Genomic DNA, 16,027 nt, shown 5'->3' with positions numbered 1-16,027 from the left:
TCCTGGAAGAGATTCAACACTTTATTTTTTTTTTAGTGAAAGTGTTTAGGTGAGTAAACTGCACGTTTACTCAGCTTATGTGAGTAAATATGTTGACTGCATGTTTACTCACCGAAAATGAGTAAACATGCAGTCATACTTTACCCATATTCTTTTCACTCTCTCTTCTCCTGCTGTATGACCAGAAGAAACAGGGAAGTGAACAAAAAAGTAATACTTGCTGAAGTGATCACCATTAGGATAAACAAACAAACCACAGTGCAACACATGAAAAAAAAGGAAAACATCCTATTGCCACTGAAAACATAGTAAACCAGAACTTGTATTAATGAAGAATCAAATGAAAGGAAAAGGGAGAGAAAGGGCGACAGCAGAGATATTATTAAAATAATTTTAAAAAGTGTATTTTGGAGCAGGAGAATTCAGGTGATAATGCTCAATAAAACCTAAGGTTTAATTCAACTGAATTCAAGGAGAATTCAGGTGATTAAGATTTAGTGTATTTAAAACAGAGGTTTACCTTGGCTACCCAAAAAACTTCTCCATCAAACAGTACAGCATTTCAGTTCTCCTACCAGCTGCCCCTTGGATGAAGGCCTGGTATCACAAATTCCAAATCTTTTCTCAATCACCTCAACTGAACGGCAGGTTATCTGTCCCAAATACAGACTGTTCACTCTCTCATGAGCTGTTTTCAGTGAGCACCCACGCTCCACATCTGAAAAATCTGGTCTCTTTGGAGATAAGTAAGGGTTGTTTCTGAGGATAAGACAACCGGGACCCGGCCTGAGCAAGTATCATGATGCAATGGCATCCTGAGTATGCTTTTGCTCAGTACTGAAACCTCCTGAGCAGTAAGGGATCCAAATCCACAGTCTAGAGATCACACATCTCACAGTACTGTTCAGACTAACTCAGAGCCAACTTTGGTATTTGAATACTCAGAACTACATCCTAGGAGTATGTGCTCTCCCACAGCACTTCAGATGATTTGGAGTGGAATCCATTCTGTGTCACAATTTCAAAAAGACAGTGTCATTTCACCTAATCCTGGACATTTTCCTTTTGCATTTGATAGCTTTTTTATGAGACTATGCTGAGAGTAAAGGCCCTTCTCTTTTTCACACAGGGATTTATGAAATCATGTTGATCTTTCTACTCAGTGTGTTTCACGTTCTTTAACAAGGCCATGATAACAATGGATTCTTTCGTTCATTTTTTGTTCAGGAAATTCACTGTGTCTTTGCTCAGCCCTTTCACACAGCCTTTCAGTTTTCCCTAATGAAATGGCTTTCATGTCTGAATGCAAAATTCTGAGACTTTTGGGTGCAGTTCTCAGAACAAAAATAGCTATTCAAGTTGTATTCATTGAACCAGAGGATTCACTTCATCTTACTTATTTGCCCTTGGTTTATATGCAGTTCATGGAAAGCAAATCTACATTATTTCTTTCACTATCTCATATTTACTAGCCACGTAGAAGGCTATCCTTTACTCATAACAACTCCTCCTTCTGACGTGTTTTTCCTCTTTGAAACAAGTTGAAAGCTTCTCGATCTCCTTGGTGCTGCTTTCCTCATTTTGTAAGAGGCTATGAGCATCTTAAGTTTTTTGCTGTCATCTCTCATTCCTGGAGTGAGAAAAGCTCTACAAAACACTAAACTTCTCTGTAGCGACGGACTGTATCCCCTTGCACAGTATCTAGACAGATCAAGACTACCCCAACCTCCGCCTCTGACCATGGCGCCCGATTACCTCAGACGCACACGCCAACCCCTGTGCGCCTGCGCGCCGAGGGGACCATGGCAGCCGGCTTTCCCCTTCCGGGGTGATGCTGTCTAGGCGCTGAGGAGGTTTGTGCGCCATGGTAGGCTGCTGCGCATGCGCGGCTGGCGGGGCTAGCGATGTGGCGGACTGAAGGCAGGTGAGGGGTGGTTTGGTGCGGGGGGAGGTGGCCGTGAGGGATTCGTGGTTCCTGTGGGGCCTGCCGCCCACTTCGCCTCGCTGTGTGGCGGGGCGGGGGCTCGGCCCCCAAAGCTGGTGTCCCGGTCCCCAAAGCTGGTGTCCCGGTCCGCCTGAGCGGAGGCCTCTCTGTCCGCCAGGTCCAGTGCGAGGGCGTCCTGCCGGCATAGCCTTGCGTACGGGCGAAGCCCCGGGAGGGCGGTCGGGTAGGGTCAGCTCCCGCAGCTGTGCCGGAAAGGAGGGCCCTAGGCGTCGGGGATGGCGCCCGGTGCTTCCTGCCGGTGCTCCTGCCTGCCGGTCGGGCAGCTTGGCAGGAGCGATCCTACGTCCGCGTCTGGAGAGAGTGGCCCTTCTGGTTGGTTTGTTTTCGGTTGTGGTTTTGTCGCTGTTTTGATTTATTTTCCATAAGGGAAGAGAAGACGATGTGCCAACCCCTTCCCAAAGGTTCCCTAGCAGATGGTGTGTTCTTACCCTACTTATTTCTAACCCTCCTTCTGGCTTTAGTGCTTAGTTTTTTGGAGATTAGCATCAATATATACCACGTTATTTAAAAATAACATTTTGGAAAGGTCTAAGTAACAAAAGCATGGATCGGGACTTAAACCTTACCTTAAGATTCATTTTCCATTCCAGGGATAGCATTTAGTTTGCTCTTATGTAGTTACCTTTGCTCCATACCTGTTAGCAGGTGTGACTGAAGATGGAAAGTAAAAATGATGCAAGTAGCTACTGAGGAAATTCCCTTCCACTGGCCATTATCCTCTTTTTCTTGTAGTAACATAGACAGTTGCCCTACAAGCTCAGCACTACATCTAACATATAGAATTCATTACTGGAGGTGCCAGGGCTTGAGTTCTTGGAGCAGAATAACAACCAGTTGTCAGGACCTTAGGAAGAAACTTGCTTTTCAGGGTGGGTTATTCCAGAATGCCAGCTGCAATGTCATTTGTAGTAGCTTGCACTGGATATAACTGTTAATGGACTGCTGGTCTGACTGATGCAGACTCCTGGGTTACCGTAGTTGCAGTTTAAATAAATGTACAACTCTAACATGAGGTAGAACTTCAAAGGGTTGTTTTATAGGAAAATAATTTCTACAAATATTAAAAGTTATTTCTGCACTTCATTCTGTCATTTGTCTGTTGGCCAGCTACCTTCTTTAATAGAAGCAGAACCTTTGCTCTCTCTTACTATACTCTGCCTGCCCTCAGGAAGCATTGGAACGTTGTGGCAAGTCTGTAGTATGGGAGGCCACAATGTAACTATACATTTTCATAGCTTTTATTTTCAGCTTTCCAGTGTTCTCATTCTGGGTGTGGGAAGAAGAGGGCATTTCCCCATAGGAGTGCATTGCAGGTATCGTATGTGTTGTGCTTTTAGCAGTATGGATTTCTTTAGCCCCAGCATGTTCTCTAATCACTTGCTTTCTTGTGATGACTTACTTTACTCTTGAGGGTGAAACAGACTGTATTAACAAAGCCACAGCTTTGCAGGTTCATCTGTTTGTTGTGTGGGCTTCACCCAGCACAGTTGACTTGTTCTGGGATGCAGTCCCTGAGATAGCTAATTTTTTTGAGATAAAAGTTGCCTGAGTAACTTTAAATTCTTGAGGGGAAAAAAAAAAAAGTTGTTTATAAATAGCCTTTGGCCTTTAGTTTGTTTTGCCTTTTTTTTAGGGGTGGAGAAACATGTCTAGTACAGTAATTTTATATCTACATTTCATTCTTTGGAAAATCTGAGATATTTCTGGCGTGAAAGTCTCCAATTAGCTCACTGGCAGTGTAAAAAGAAATAAGTAACTATACCACTTGATTTAGAGGGGCATTGATTTAATTACAGATAACAACCACATGCTTTCTAGCTGCTACTTTATCTTGATTACCCATGTTGTTGAGCTTAGGCATTATGTCTTTGGCAGATCAAGAAGTTGCCTTCCTATTTCCCAAGTTTTGTGTGTACATTAAGGAATTATTACCTTGTCTGATAGAATTCATAATGGAGTTAGAAATTACTTGCTCATTGTGCTCTCCAGATGAATCTATCATGTACTTTACTCAGTGTAAGTATTACACGATTCTGCTTCAGGTGCTTCAGTCAGATTGACTGACCTGTACTATACTCTGACTTGCTCAACCAACTGAAGAAAGGACCTGAATGTGAGAGGTGCATCCATGTCTTCAGTACTTCTGAAATACCTTTGATTCATGGATGGCATTCACAGCAGTAGGAAAAAATAAAGATTTTTTAAATATCTAGTTTATTTCTGCTTTATTTAATTTCTTCCTTCCTATGCCTTAGTTTTTTTGGCAATTTTTAACCTACCCTAAAGGGCTTAACAGTTGTACCCTGTTCTCTTGTAGTTGATGTAGAAATCCATGAAAGATCAGGTCATGGAAACTTTCCCAAAACTTAAAAAATCAGCCTAAGGGAGATGAAAAATTTCAGTCTGGATAATTCTACAATGTAAAGTGTTAGTTGATACACAGATTTGTTGCCCATCTTTTCTACTCTGTAATGTGTTATTAAGCATGCATAGTTTAGGGAATTTTGCAGGGAATAAACTCTTTTTTCATTGGCAAGCGTTGCTAATCTAAATGTGTGAGAAACAGCAAATGTGAAGCTGGGAGTTTAATAGAATTCTACAGATTGTTTAACAGATACAGGAAACCTTTGATAACCAGTTTTCTATAAGGACAACTATGGCTCCCTTTGTTGTCTTATACTGGTGGAACTTTCCTTGGATTCAGAGAAAGGCCCTTTTTATTCTTAACTGTTTTGTAGTTCTTCAATGGAAAAAGTGTTAAAAACCAGCTGTGGCACTATGGAAGCATGGAGACAATATAGTCACCTGTTGAGACTCTCAAGGAACTACTGGGCAAAGTGATGGCATTGAAGAGCTTGAACCAGCATTTGAGCATGGCGGCAGCTGAATCTGACAAGGACTCTGGATATTCAGGTTTAGAAAATCACTGCATTCCTTTTGTGTGTTATCTTGCTCAGACTTTGCTTTTATTAGTCACATTTGACCAATCTGTCTCTTAGCCCCTTGTCATTTATGCCTCATTAACTGAGAGGGTCTTTCTGTATAAAACAGATTGCATCTGCAATCATCATACCATCAAACTGTTCTGGAGTAGAGCTTTGTGTAGTTATGAAGTTCTTTCTGTGAATTTGAATGGCATGGGAATTTAAAATGTGCCTAGTAAAGAAATGAAGACTCTTACACTTAGGAGTCTAGAAGTGGGGATGGCAAAATTACTTTTTTTTCTTTGCAGTGATGAATGAACTGTTGGATTATGCTGCCTAATCTCTGTTGTGATTTGACCAGAGAGTAATTTGTATAACATCAGTAAAATGTAGACACAATGTGCTGTTTTAATACTCAATAAAACTGTGAAGAGATGGCTTTTAAAGGAAAAACAAACAAAACAAAAAGAAACCCACAAAGAAAAAGAGCTTTTGTGAGAGATAGAAGATTTCAAGACACAAAATGCCTGCAGCACAGACTGGCTGTGCAGTGCTGGAGCCCATAGTTCTTTGCTGCACCATGTTTTAGAGCAATCTTCATGATACTGTGCAGTCATTTGGAGATTAAATATGAAATAACAAAAAGTAATAATTTTGAGGGGGGAGGAGACAGTATCTGCATGAGGACTAGCCTGATATATGAAGCCTTTTGTTAAAGGCTATTTGACAGCTGTCACAGCAGGTCTAATTTTATTGGTGTTCCAGAACTGAACTTTGTTGTTGTTTGTGTCTTGGTTGAAAGAAAGCAGAATAGTGGAACTGAAAGTTGGTAGCAAGCATGAAACAACTAACAGCTGAATTCTACATTTGGCAGATGGAAGTTCAGAGTGCCTGAGTGCTATGGAGCAGACTGACTCAGAGGACATGCTGAATGCGTCGTGTTGGAATGTAGAGGATGGGCCTTGGCAACGCCCAATGGCCGCAGGCAACCCCTTTCCTGCACTTTCTCCTATGGTTGTAATGAAAAATGTGTTAGTTAAGCAGGTAGGGAAGAAATAATCTCCTGAAAAATGTTGCATGTTCTTTATTGTAGTATTTTTCCTTTCTCAAATATTTTACAAAGTTGTTGGAATCCAGATAGCAGCTGGTAACTTGAAAAGTTCTATTGTGCCAGTTAGAATCACTAAGATGGAAAAAGTGAAATGGAGAAGCTCTGCTACATCTATTAAACCTTTTCCTCTTAAAGGGATCCCACAAAAAATAGATCTTTAAGAATGTTATGTTAATAGCACCAAAGAGTAAACGAAAAAAAGTGAGTGTTTTTCCTTTTGAAAGCTGGTATTTTCATTTTCATTCAGTAAAGATGATAAAATAGGATGATAGGTTTTGCTTCTTAGTTCTTACGGCCTAAATGTGCTTTATGTACAGTGGGAAATGCTAATCCAGGATGTTTACAAGTGAAAACATTAAATTTGTATCTGAAGGCATATTTTTACTTTATCAGTTATTTCTCTTAGCTCTGTGTGATAGCTCACACTGCAACAATTACATTCCCTATTTATGTATTCCAGTATCTTGTTACCTGTTGCCCTCCAGCACATCCCTAAGACTGGTAATGTTTACATCGTAACAGAAGATAGGAGAGCTGCAAGTTCAAAGTATTGCCGTGTTATTAGACCTCTTGCTGTGTACAAGTTTTCTGAGCAGAGGGAAAGTTCTTCAGCTTTTTTTTTTATTAGAATACATGTCAGAATACAGCGAGAAGAGGAAAAACAAATATATATCCTGATTCCTTTTCTACTGAATCTTTTATAACAACAAGTAAAACCTATAAAATTCAAATATAGTGTCACAATGCTGATATAAATATAGTTTTCTGTTAGTGCTTGGCAGATTGTGCATTTGTGGGGGAGATAAGACAGGCTGAGAAAGTTTGAGCTGTTCAGCCTGGAGAAGAGAAGGCTGCGTGGAGACCTCATAGCAGCCTTCCAGTATCTGAAGGGCACCTACAAGGGTGCCAGAGAAGGACTCTTCATCAGGGACTGTAGCAATAGGCCAAGGAGTAATGGGTTGAAACTTAAACGGAAGATTGAGGTTAGATCTAAGGAAGCAGTTCTTTACTGTGAGGTTGGTGAAGCACTGGAACAGGTTGCCCAAAGAAGTGGTAAATGCTCCATCTCTGGCGGTGTTCAAGGCCAGTTTGGACAGAGCCTTGGGTGATACTGTCTACTGTGAGGTGTGAGAGAGGTTGGAACTAGGTGATCTTTAAGGTCGTTTACAGCCTTAACCATTCTGTGGTTCTGATCTATGAGCTTTATTTTGGCAAGAAACAATTTTATAGTCATGTTCCTATATGTGTGGACAAAATACTGTATAAACAAATGCTGAAGTTTTTGTATAGCAGGGAGTAGACAAGCTTCACCAAAGGCTTATTGATAGCCTTTGGCCCATACCTCAAAAACACTGATTGCAGTGGTAGTCTAGTGTTAAACTCCAGGTTGTGTTGCAAACAGTTAGGACATGTAGCTGATACAAAGTAGCTTTTATATGTATATTTATATTAAAAATATATTAAAAATATTAAAAAACCTGGTAGTGTATCAAAAAGGAAATTTGGGAGTAAGAGTTGGAGATGGGTAAAATTACCAGACTCGGTTCTTTTGATAGTGCATTATAACTTCTGAGTCTTAATTACATATGGTTAAGGACAGTAATGTTGAACTGAAAAATGTTTGCTGCAATAAACAAAAACAGTAAGGCCAGGTCAAAATAATAACAATGGAGTGTCTTTCTGCCTCTTTCCTTTATGCTTAGTTACCTCAGATGGTTATCTTGTTAAAATGGGCTTTTCAGCACAGCCCTGAGTTGGACTTGCTGGACAAAAAAAAAAAACAAAACAAACAAAAAAGCCAGCATCCAGTTACTGCTATTTATCAGTTTCAGCCAGCATCATCCTTCTGCCTTAGAACCACTGTAATCCTGCGCAGTGGTGGTTACCTGCTGTCCCAGTTTCAGAGTGTAAACAGCTAACAATGTTATTAAAAAAATAAATCAAGCAGGGAAGCAGGGATTAATTCTCTGGAACACAGCGGGGCTTGTGGCACGGTTTCTGTAACTCTTTTGAAAGCCTTTTAGACAAGTTACGCTGGTATGTGCAGGATGTTAGCCTTCATTAAAAAAAAAACAAACCTCCCACGACACCCCAAAACCACCCAGACCCAACACTTCTCTACTGAAAATGAGATTTTGGGTAGGAGAGCAAGATCAGAATGCAGCATGAATGCAAAGAAGAAAGTAGGTAATAGACATAGGAGAAAACAGAACAAGATAAACAGCTACCACAGCTCTTCTAACTTCAATGACTTTAGGGCTCTGCTGTACTAGATGCTGCACAGTTGTGCAGTAAATGATTAATTCTGACTCCAAAACCATGCTTCTTAAGACTGCTTGTTCAGTCCTAGGTTTGTATAGCCACAGTATTTATATACTTCTAACATCTCGAGATTCTTTTCTTTTGAACGTGTTTGTCCTGTCTTCTGTGGCAAGGTAATATTTATTTTTACAGGTAGTTGTTTTGTACCCCTGTTCCGTAAGAGTCTTGCCAACTGAACCAAAGAAATTCTGTGTCAGAATAGGTGAACCTCATCTCCATAATAGCTGCTTGTGACAAGTTCAAGTCCTTTCCTGGGAGAAATGGTAGCATTTGCCAGTTTAAATTTTATGAGACTAGGGGAAAGGAGGTGCATTTCATGTGGCTCAATATAGTTCAAAACCCAGTAAAATGTATTTGCACTAAAAACTGTGCATTCAGCAGGCCTGCCTCTAGCATTCCAAGTCATAAGGAACTGGAAAAGCAGGTGGCAGTATATTATATTAATTGTGGTGGCAATGACTTAAATATATGAAGAAGTGAAATTTTGCTTCAGAAAGAAATGGTATCTCTTATTAGACCATTGTGTACGTTTGGAGAAAAGCAGGTATGCTTTTTGGCCAGGAGATCTCATGAAGATCCATGGTAATGTATTGAAAGAGGAAGAGATGGTGTCTTGTAGAAATTGATGTATTCTCCTATATTGCAGAGTGTGGCTTGTGGGAGAGAGTGAAAACTTGGGTATTTTTCTTAAAATATAATGCTTTTAAGGTTCACTAGTGTGCACTTTATCACCAGTGCTATGGAGTTAAACTGCTCGAGGGTTACAAAAGGCTTTTTTCCTTACATTGGTTGATATTCAGCTTTTTTTTTTTTTCTTCTTCATGGTTTTAAATGTATTGAAACTGTTTTGTACTTAAGATTGCAAAACTTACTGAACAGCTGTCGTCTTTATTGAATAATGATTTCAAAAGCTTGCTATAAGAATAGAATTGACAAGATTAGAGTGCTGCCTTTCAACAAAGAGGGAGTCTGAATTGTTCCTAAAATGTCTGTACGGTCTTTCTTTGACTCTTTAAAAATATAACCACAATGCTTAATTCTTTTCCAACTTTTCTGTGCACTTGTTGTTTGAGCCCAAGTCTAGGTCAAACTTTTACATAAGCATTGTACAATATAAGCATGTACTGTAATCTTCATCTAGGAAAGCATGTATAAATTCAGATTGAATTGTTTTTAAATGTATCTGCTGTTCCACAGTAAAAGGATTATGGATGACAGCTTTGATTCTAGTGCTATGCTCTGTTGTCGGAGAAAGAGAAGGATGAGTTTGATGGAAAACTGTTCAGCATGTATTAATGGGACAGCATATATCAAATATGGAGAAATGGCACAGTCCACCTGTTTCATTTAAGGTTTTTTGATCCTTTTCTACAATTTTATTGTAAGACTTCTGTTTTTTCCCTGTTTATGCTTCTCAGGGGTGTTCATCACAGCTCCAGTCTTGGACTGTGCAGCCATCCTTTGAAGTGATTCCAGCTCAGCCACAGCTAGTCTTTCTTCGTCCATCAATCCCACCTCCCATAAACCCTCACCCTGTTGGGAAAAAGAGAAATGACTCCACTAATTACCTGCCCATCCTGAATTCTTTTCCCAAAATAGCACCACAGCCCTGCAAGAGAGATCGCTCCTTTGATCTAGAAGAATGTCAGGAAACCAGTTGCCCTAAACGACTCTGCACAGAAACACCCAAGATGGAGAGTTCTCCCGTATCAAGGAGCACAGGCATGCCTACTAGTCCTTTTGCCCACCTACCAGTTAGCTTTAAGACCCCTCAGGAGTCTAACCAGCAGAGTTCTTCAACTCTAGTGACAAGTGGAAAACTGTCAGCTCTTCCTGGTTTTCATCGTGTTTCTAGTGACACTCAGAAACTGCCGGGTTTGACTCCCCTTTTGCCTTTTGGGACTCTGCAGGCAACAAAGTGCACCTCTCCTGAGAGCGAGAGTGCAGCACAGACTACAATGCAGTCTGCAGTGTGGAGCCCCCCATTGATACCAGAAGAGATTTGCACTACCCCTGAGCTGCTCTTGCAACAGCAAAGCAAATGCAGACGCTTTCAGAACACACTTGTTGTCCTACGCAGGTCAGGATTGCTGGAGATCACTTTAAAAACCAAGGAGCTCATTCATCAGAACCAGGTGACTCAGGCTGAGCTGGACCGACTGAAGCATCAAACACAGCTTTTCATAGAGGCAATAAAGAACAATGCTCCACAGTCATGGGCAGAGCTAGAAGCATCTCTAACGGGATCTGATAAAGCTGATGGTAACCTTGCAGATCCCCCTTATCCCAATATATAGTAGCTATTGGTCAAGTTATTTTTGTGCCTCCTGTTTCCTGTCTCAAGCTTTTACTTGAGCATTTTCTGAGTCCAGGACTTGCAAAGTGACATGTCTTGAATGACTTGTCTTCAGAGCCAGCTGTGGGACTGGAACAGCCTGGTGGGGTCTTGACAAATGGGTGCTTACTACTATGGTGTGACCTTGAGCTACATGCTAACTTCATGTACTTCCTGGGGCTCTATCAGCTTGGATGTGCTTTGCTGGCATGTTCCCATTCTTGCCGTAAAGACAGTCATTTGCAGTATTTTGCAAGCAAATATCTTCCTGGTCCCCTCTTCAGATAGTCAGTTCTGAGGATGGAAAAGCACAACAGGCCCCAGTATTGGACCATTATCAGTTGCAATTAGATGAAAGGCGTTGGGGAGAGGAGAGGAAACTTAGGCTGGTGGGGTGATATTTTTAGGCTGTTGCTGTCCTTTGTTATAGCAGAGTCTTGTTTTGGGGGGTTTATTGCATTTGAATTAGCATTCTGTATTCATTGCAATCTTTGGTCAGTGTCATGAGTGTCTTAAGACCCAAGGGAAATGATGTGTTTTGATGAGTATACTTTTGATTCTGGTCTGTACAATTTGAATGAGTGAAAGTCACAAGGCTTGCACTGGAAGTGTTTGTTTTGTTCCAAAGCCATGTTTATTAATGGCTCACAAGTGTACAAGGAAAGTGGTTTGGATTTTCTCAGTGGCTAACAGATTAAACATTGTTATTAAAGACTGCAGTAACTTCTTTTTAGAATAGCACAAGGAAGATATTCACCGGGATTAATTCAGCAAGACTAGTTGCATATTATTTGATATGTGTATCCTTAGTTTACAAGCATAAACTGTTCCTTTTTTTTTCTTTCTTGTGAAATCAGATAACTAACTATTAAAAAAAAAAAAGAGTTGAAAGGAAAAGGAGCATAAATGGCCTGTGATGAAACAAGTCCTTCTCCCATCCCCTTTCTCTTTTTTTTGTTTAGAGAAATTAGATGAATGTACTGGGGGATGGGGATGTCAGGTTGGCTAATCTCCCAAAAAAAATTTATCTACCTTGAATTTGAACATAAAAAAACCTCAGCAATCCCAAACCAAGAACAAAATCCCAAAACATTTTTTCTTCTGAGTAGGTTTGTATCATTCCTAGCCTGCTTGCCTTGAGATACAGCTAACACTACTGTCTGCATAAGGTATTAGGCCTGACTAGTAGAGATCCACAGTAGTCATGTTACAGAAGTTGTTCTACAGACATTTATTTTCAGTTTATCTAGACACTTAACTATGTCACTCCCTCCAGTCTGAAGGGCTTTTTTCAGAGGCAGTCTGTGTAAAGAACTAAGAATGACTTCGTCTAAGAACATTAAGGACTCTGGATTGTTTATGGTGTGTTCCTTTCTGTCTGACAACATTTTCAAAAAGTCATGCTGACTCGGTGACTGGGTATTTTGATGCTTTGATCACTGCTGTTATCTCTTTCAGGTTCTTAAAAAAAAGAAACTTGAAAGTGAGGTGGATGTCTTGCTGATTTGTGACAAGTCCTTTCCATTTTCTGATGCCTCTCGGAATCGATATTGCAGAAGATTGTGTAGAGTGCTTTTGTAGTCTTCCTCAAATACATGCATTAGAGAAATTGTAAGGGAATTCTCTCTTTTAAGGGGTTTTCCTCTTTTTACATTGATGGAAAGAAATGCTGTACATGCCTCACAAAGAGGAGAAATCTGAGTCATATTTGTACTGTCCATAGTAAAGTTTTGTCCATAGGCCTAGAGAGAAATACTGTGCCAGGATTCAGCCTAGTGGAGCTATGCCTTGCCAGGTGTCCTGCCCACCTGCTCAAGACTAGTGCACTAGGTGGGAATTGATTGAAAGAAAAGTGTTCACAGACTGTGTTGTCATGTATTTTTTTAAATATACATGCTGTAGTTGTGCATACCAGGATTTCTCATAAATTGCAGCACAGCAATAGCAAAACTCAGCCAGCAAACCTAGAAGGCAGGATAATACAGTGCAATAATGTAGGTCATGTCTGATGTAGCTTCTTTGGAATCAGTTGTGATACCTGCACTGAATAATATTTGGCAGGATAGATGTGATGGTACCTTAGGTCATTTGTGAAAGAATCCCAAAAAATAAGCTTGATTTTTCTGAGCTTACAGGAAGGAGAGGAAGCAGTAGCAGGGAATTCTATTGATTGGATACCTGTATGTGCCTAGAGGTGAGATGTGAGAAAATACATAGGATATCTTTCCTACTTTTCCTAAAATTCTTATTCTACCCATCAAATAGGAGAATTTGAAGTTCAAAATATATATATTTTAGGAATTGATTGTCCTAGAAAACAAGATGATAGGCTACCTAAAATGAAAGCAAGTCAGAAAAAAAGTACAGTCTTAGCTGTTTGAGATAAGAAAAAGTGGGTCTGCTGGTGACGTCCATCCTATTTCCACTGTTCTGACAGAGTAAGAGGAAGGAAATGCTAGCCTTGCAGTGTAATACTTTTTGACTTAAGGAGACTATAGCTGATAGAAATGTCTCATAGTCAACACAGAATCGCATATATTTTTTTGCCTGACAGCACTGAGGGTGGGCTGATGCGGGTGTGCTTATAGCTGATGAGCCTTTCAGCTGGTATAATTTGCATAAATACCTATTCAATAAATCTGTGACTAGAGTTCAGCAGCTGGTTAGAAATCTCCTACTGGGCATCAGTCCAGACTTAAATAGTATTTGCTGAACTAGAAAAATACACTCTGGAACTATTACATGTAAATCTGGAGCCCCTTAGGAACCGTATCTCTAGATAACTGCAAATCTTGACGCAACATCTATGAAAAAAGGATGTTGAAGACCCCTAGTGATAAGTAATGTCATCAAGTACCATTCTGTTTAGATTCTCTTAGCTGCCTTTATTCCTGGAAGCCCTGATAAACCTTTAAACAATAAGGGCTTTCCTTTCTTAGCTGCAATTTAATAAAATAGGTTAGCTTGGAACTGTGCTGAGAAAATTAATTGACTGCATCAGGACCAGAACAGGTCTTTATTCTGGGTAGGATGATTTGAGCAGAAACATTAGCTTCTCTGATTGGAAACCTGTAAGCAGTGAGCCTACGGATAATTTTTTTGACCTTTGAAGCAGCAAAACTTTGCATTAACAAATTAGTTGAAGACAGCAGGCCCAGTCTAAAAAATCAGTCAGATGGCCTGCTGTGGCTTCGGTTGTTGCTGACACCTAGCAGGCAGGGTAGGTTGATGGTTCAGACAGACTGCAGTTTTTCTATTGTTTTAATAAATGTTGGTATTTTTGATTACTATGTACTTTTGAAATTCTACTGCTCTAGTTGGAATGTAAACATTTTCTGTAATTTTGAAGTCTGTTGCCAGCTCTGAATGCAGTAGCCTACTCTGTTATAGAACATGACCTTTTTGCTAAAACTTTACAGAAGCAGACTGTGAAATATGAACGAAATAAAATCTATACTTGAAAAGTTTGTGGGTTATTTTAGTGCTGTTAAACGGCAAAGTCCTTTGTTCGGAAGCTTGCTTGGCAGCCTGTTGCCCATGTAGGAAAGTGCCGATCCAAAAGTGGTACTATGATTTCTCTCTCCAAAGAGAGTCACATGAGCTTTAACACTATGTTATGAATTAAAGGGACTGTGGGAGGAGCATGAGTAAAAGTGGGCTGTACAGAACTCTAAAAATATATTGTCATGGGTGACCATTGCCATAGATGTGTCATGAACAACCTGGAAAGATTTTTCCACCTCGGAACTGTTATCTCTATGTGATGACTGTACATTATGCTCACCGTCTGTGCGGGTGAACTCCTACACTGCATATTAATCTTGTCAGCTGTGTATGCACAAGTTCTAAATTGTGAAGTAAGGATCTTTTTACTCTCTCTCTTGAAGAACATTCTTTAACTCAATCTGTATACCAGCTTTTCACCAAAGCACGTTTTTCAAAATGTGGCCATCTTTACGGTCTTTTCTTTGTTCAGAGATGACTCTTACAGTGAGAACTAGGCAGTCATGCTCAGGCTATCCAGCAGCCTTGTGACATGAGATCATTTCCTAAGGTACAAGAGATTCTGGTCAAAGTTCTTATGTGGCACCAGACAAGGCAATAATTTGAATCTCATTGCTTTAAATCCAAAAAGGGGTGCTGTCAATTGAAGTAATTTTATTCCCCAAGACTGAAAACTCAGTGCTTGCAAATTTTGTGTTATTAAAAGGTATGGGTACAACTGAAGCAGGAAATTTTCAGGTCTCTGTCCATTCTGGCTAGCTTTTTTTTTACATGATGAAGTCTATCTGCAGGATGTCAGGCCTGTTCACCTTCATTTCATTGAGGCCAAAAACATTAGTTGCTTTTTTCAGGTGCACTGCATCTGTCTTGTTTTTCTTTCTCATGACACACAAAGAGCCTGAAAGGAGCAGGACCCTCACAGGCTTGGGCTGAGCAGTCTTCTGGCATGAAAAATTTCTGGCATCCACGAGGTTGAAGGCAGCATGCTGTTACTGCTTTTGTTCTCATAATTCCTGGGACAGAAATGTGGGTTCCCTACCTACACAACTGTTCACTCTTGCTGTTTCTAGGTAGTATTTCTTTTTGGGCCTCTGTGAAACACAGCCATATAGCCCCAAGTGTATTACGTGGTCCAGAGTGACCAAAATACAATTTTTCTTCCTTTCTTAAATCTGTGCTTCCTTTGAGGTATGTCTGTGAGATAAACTAAGTGTTTCAGTATAATCTATTCAGAAGGCAGAAGGGAACACCATGTGTTCAGTCTGCTCTCTTGTAGAGCACAGTTTCCAAGACTTCCTCAAATTCCTGTTTGAACTAAAGTGTGTTTTTAGAGGAAGCATCCTGCTTTGATTTGAAAGCTCCTAGTGATGAAGAATCCACCCAAATTGTTCAAAACATAATTACTTACTGTTAAAAATCTGCCTCTTACATAGAGCCTGAATTTGTTGTCTTTCAGTATCCAGCTGTCAGATCTTTTGCCTTTTGTCTGCTAAACTGAAGCTCATGCTGTGACATTGCTGGTTTCATTGTAGGCATTTACAAACTGAACAAGTCAATCGTCAGCTTTCTTTTTTAAAGTAACCGATTAAGCTGTCAAATATTTGAATCCTTTATTCATCTGTGGCACTCTTCTTTGGATCCTTTAAAATTATTTAAATTAATTTTTAATTGGAACAGTAACTTTAATAGCAAAACAGGATTGCTAGAAGAGTTGTCCAGTATCAACCCTCCCTACTGCTATTCTGCCTAATTTTCATTGCAGCCTTGACCATGGCATCTGATTGAAAGTTTGCTTCTGTTGCTTCTGCAGTTGGCGAACTGTCCTT

The 16,027-nt window shown here is 40.1% G+C and overlaps 1 protein-coding gene across 2 annotated transcripts; it reads left to right on the top strand.

The window, feature by feature from the left end:
- Positions 1–3,115: 3,115 nt before the first annotated feature.
- On the top strand, positions 3,116–12,173 carry CIPC (CLOCK interacting pacemaker). 2 transcript variants are annotated; one of them, XM_057428543.1, is made up of 4 exons: positions 3,116–3,318; positions 4,744–4,918; positions 5,804–5,973; positions 9,781–12,173. In XM_057428543.1, the coding sequence occupies exons 2-4, from the start codon at positions 4,846–4,848 to the stop codon at positions 10,657–10,659; spliced, it is 1,122 nt and encodes a 373-aa protein (XP_057284526.1). In that variant the 5' UTR covers positions 3,116–3,318; positions 4,744–4,845; the 3' UTR covers positions 10,660–12,173. The 2 variants fall into 2 exon arrangements, with proteins under 2 accessions (XP_057284526.1, XP_057284525.1); XM_057428542.1 differs by lacking the exon at positions 3,116–3,318 and having other exon boundaries at positions 4,461–4,918.
- The last annotated feature ends 3,854 nt before the right edge of the window (positions 12,174–16,027 follow it).

This window comes from Pezoporus wallicus, unplaced genomic scaffold (assembly GCF_028554395.1).
Source record: "Pezoporus wallicus isolate ANWC-B61680 ecotype Strahan unplaced genomic scaffold, APGP_CSIRO_Pwel_v1 contig_3486, whole genome shotgun sequence".
In the NCBI taxonomy this organism is placed as follows: domain Eukaryota; kingdom Metazoa; phylum Chordata; class Aves; order Psittaciformes; family Psittacidae; genus Pezoporus; species Pezoporus wallicus.
This window is presented reverse-complemented; position numbering and strand designations above follow the sequence as displayed.

Coding starts and splice junctions, on each gene's coding strand:
- CIPC (XM_057428543.1), top strand. CDS start 4,846: ATGGCATTGAAGAGCTTGAACCAGCATTTGAGCATGGCGGCAGCTGAA. Junction 4,919..5,803: donor CAAGGACTCTGGATATTCAG/GTTTAGAAAATC, acceptor TACATTTGGCAG/ATGGAAGTTCAGAGTGCCTG. Junction 5,974..9,780: donor AAAATGTGTTAGTTAAGCAG/GTAGGGAAGAAA, acceptor TATGCTTCTCAG/GGGTGTTCATCACAGCTCCA.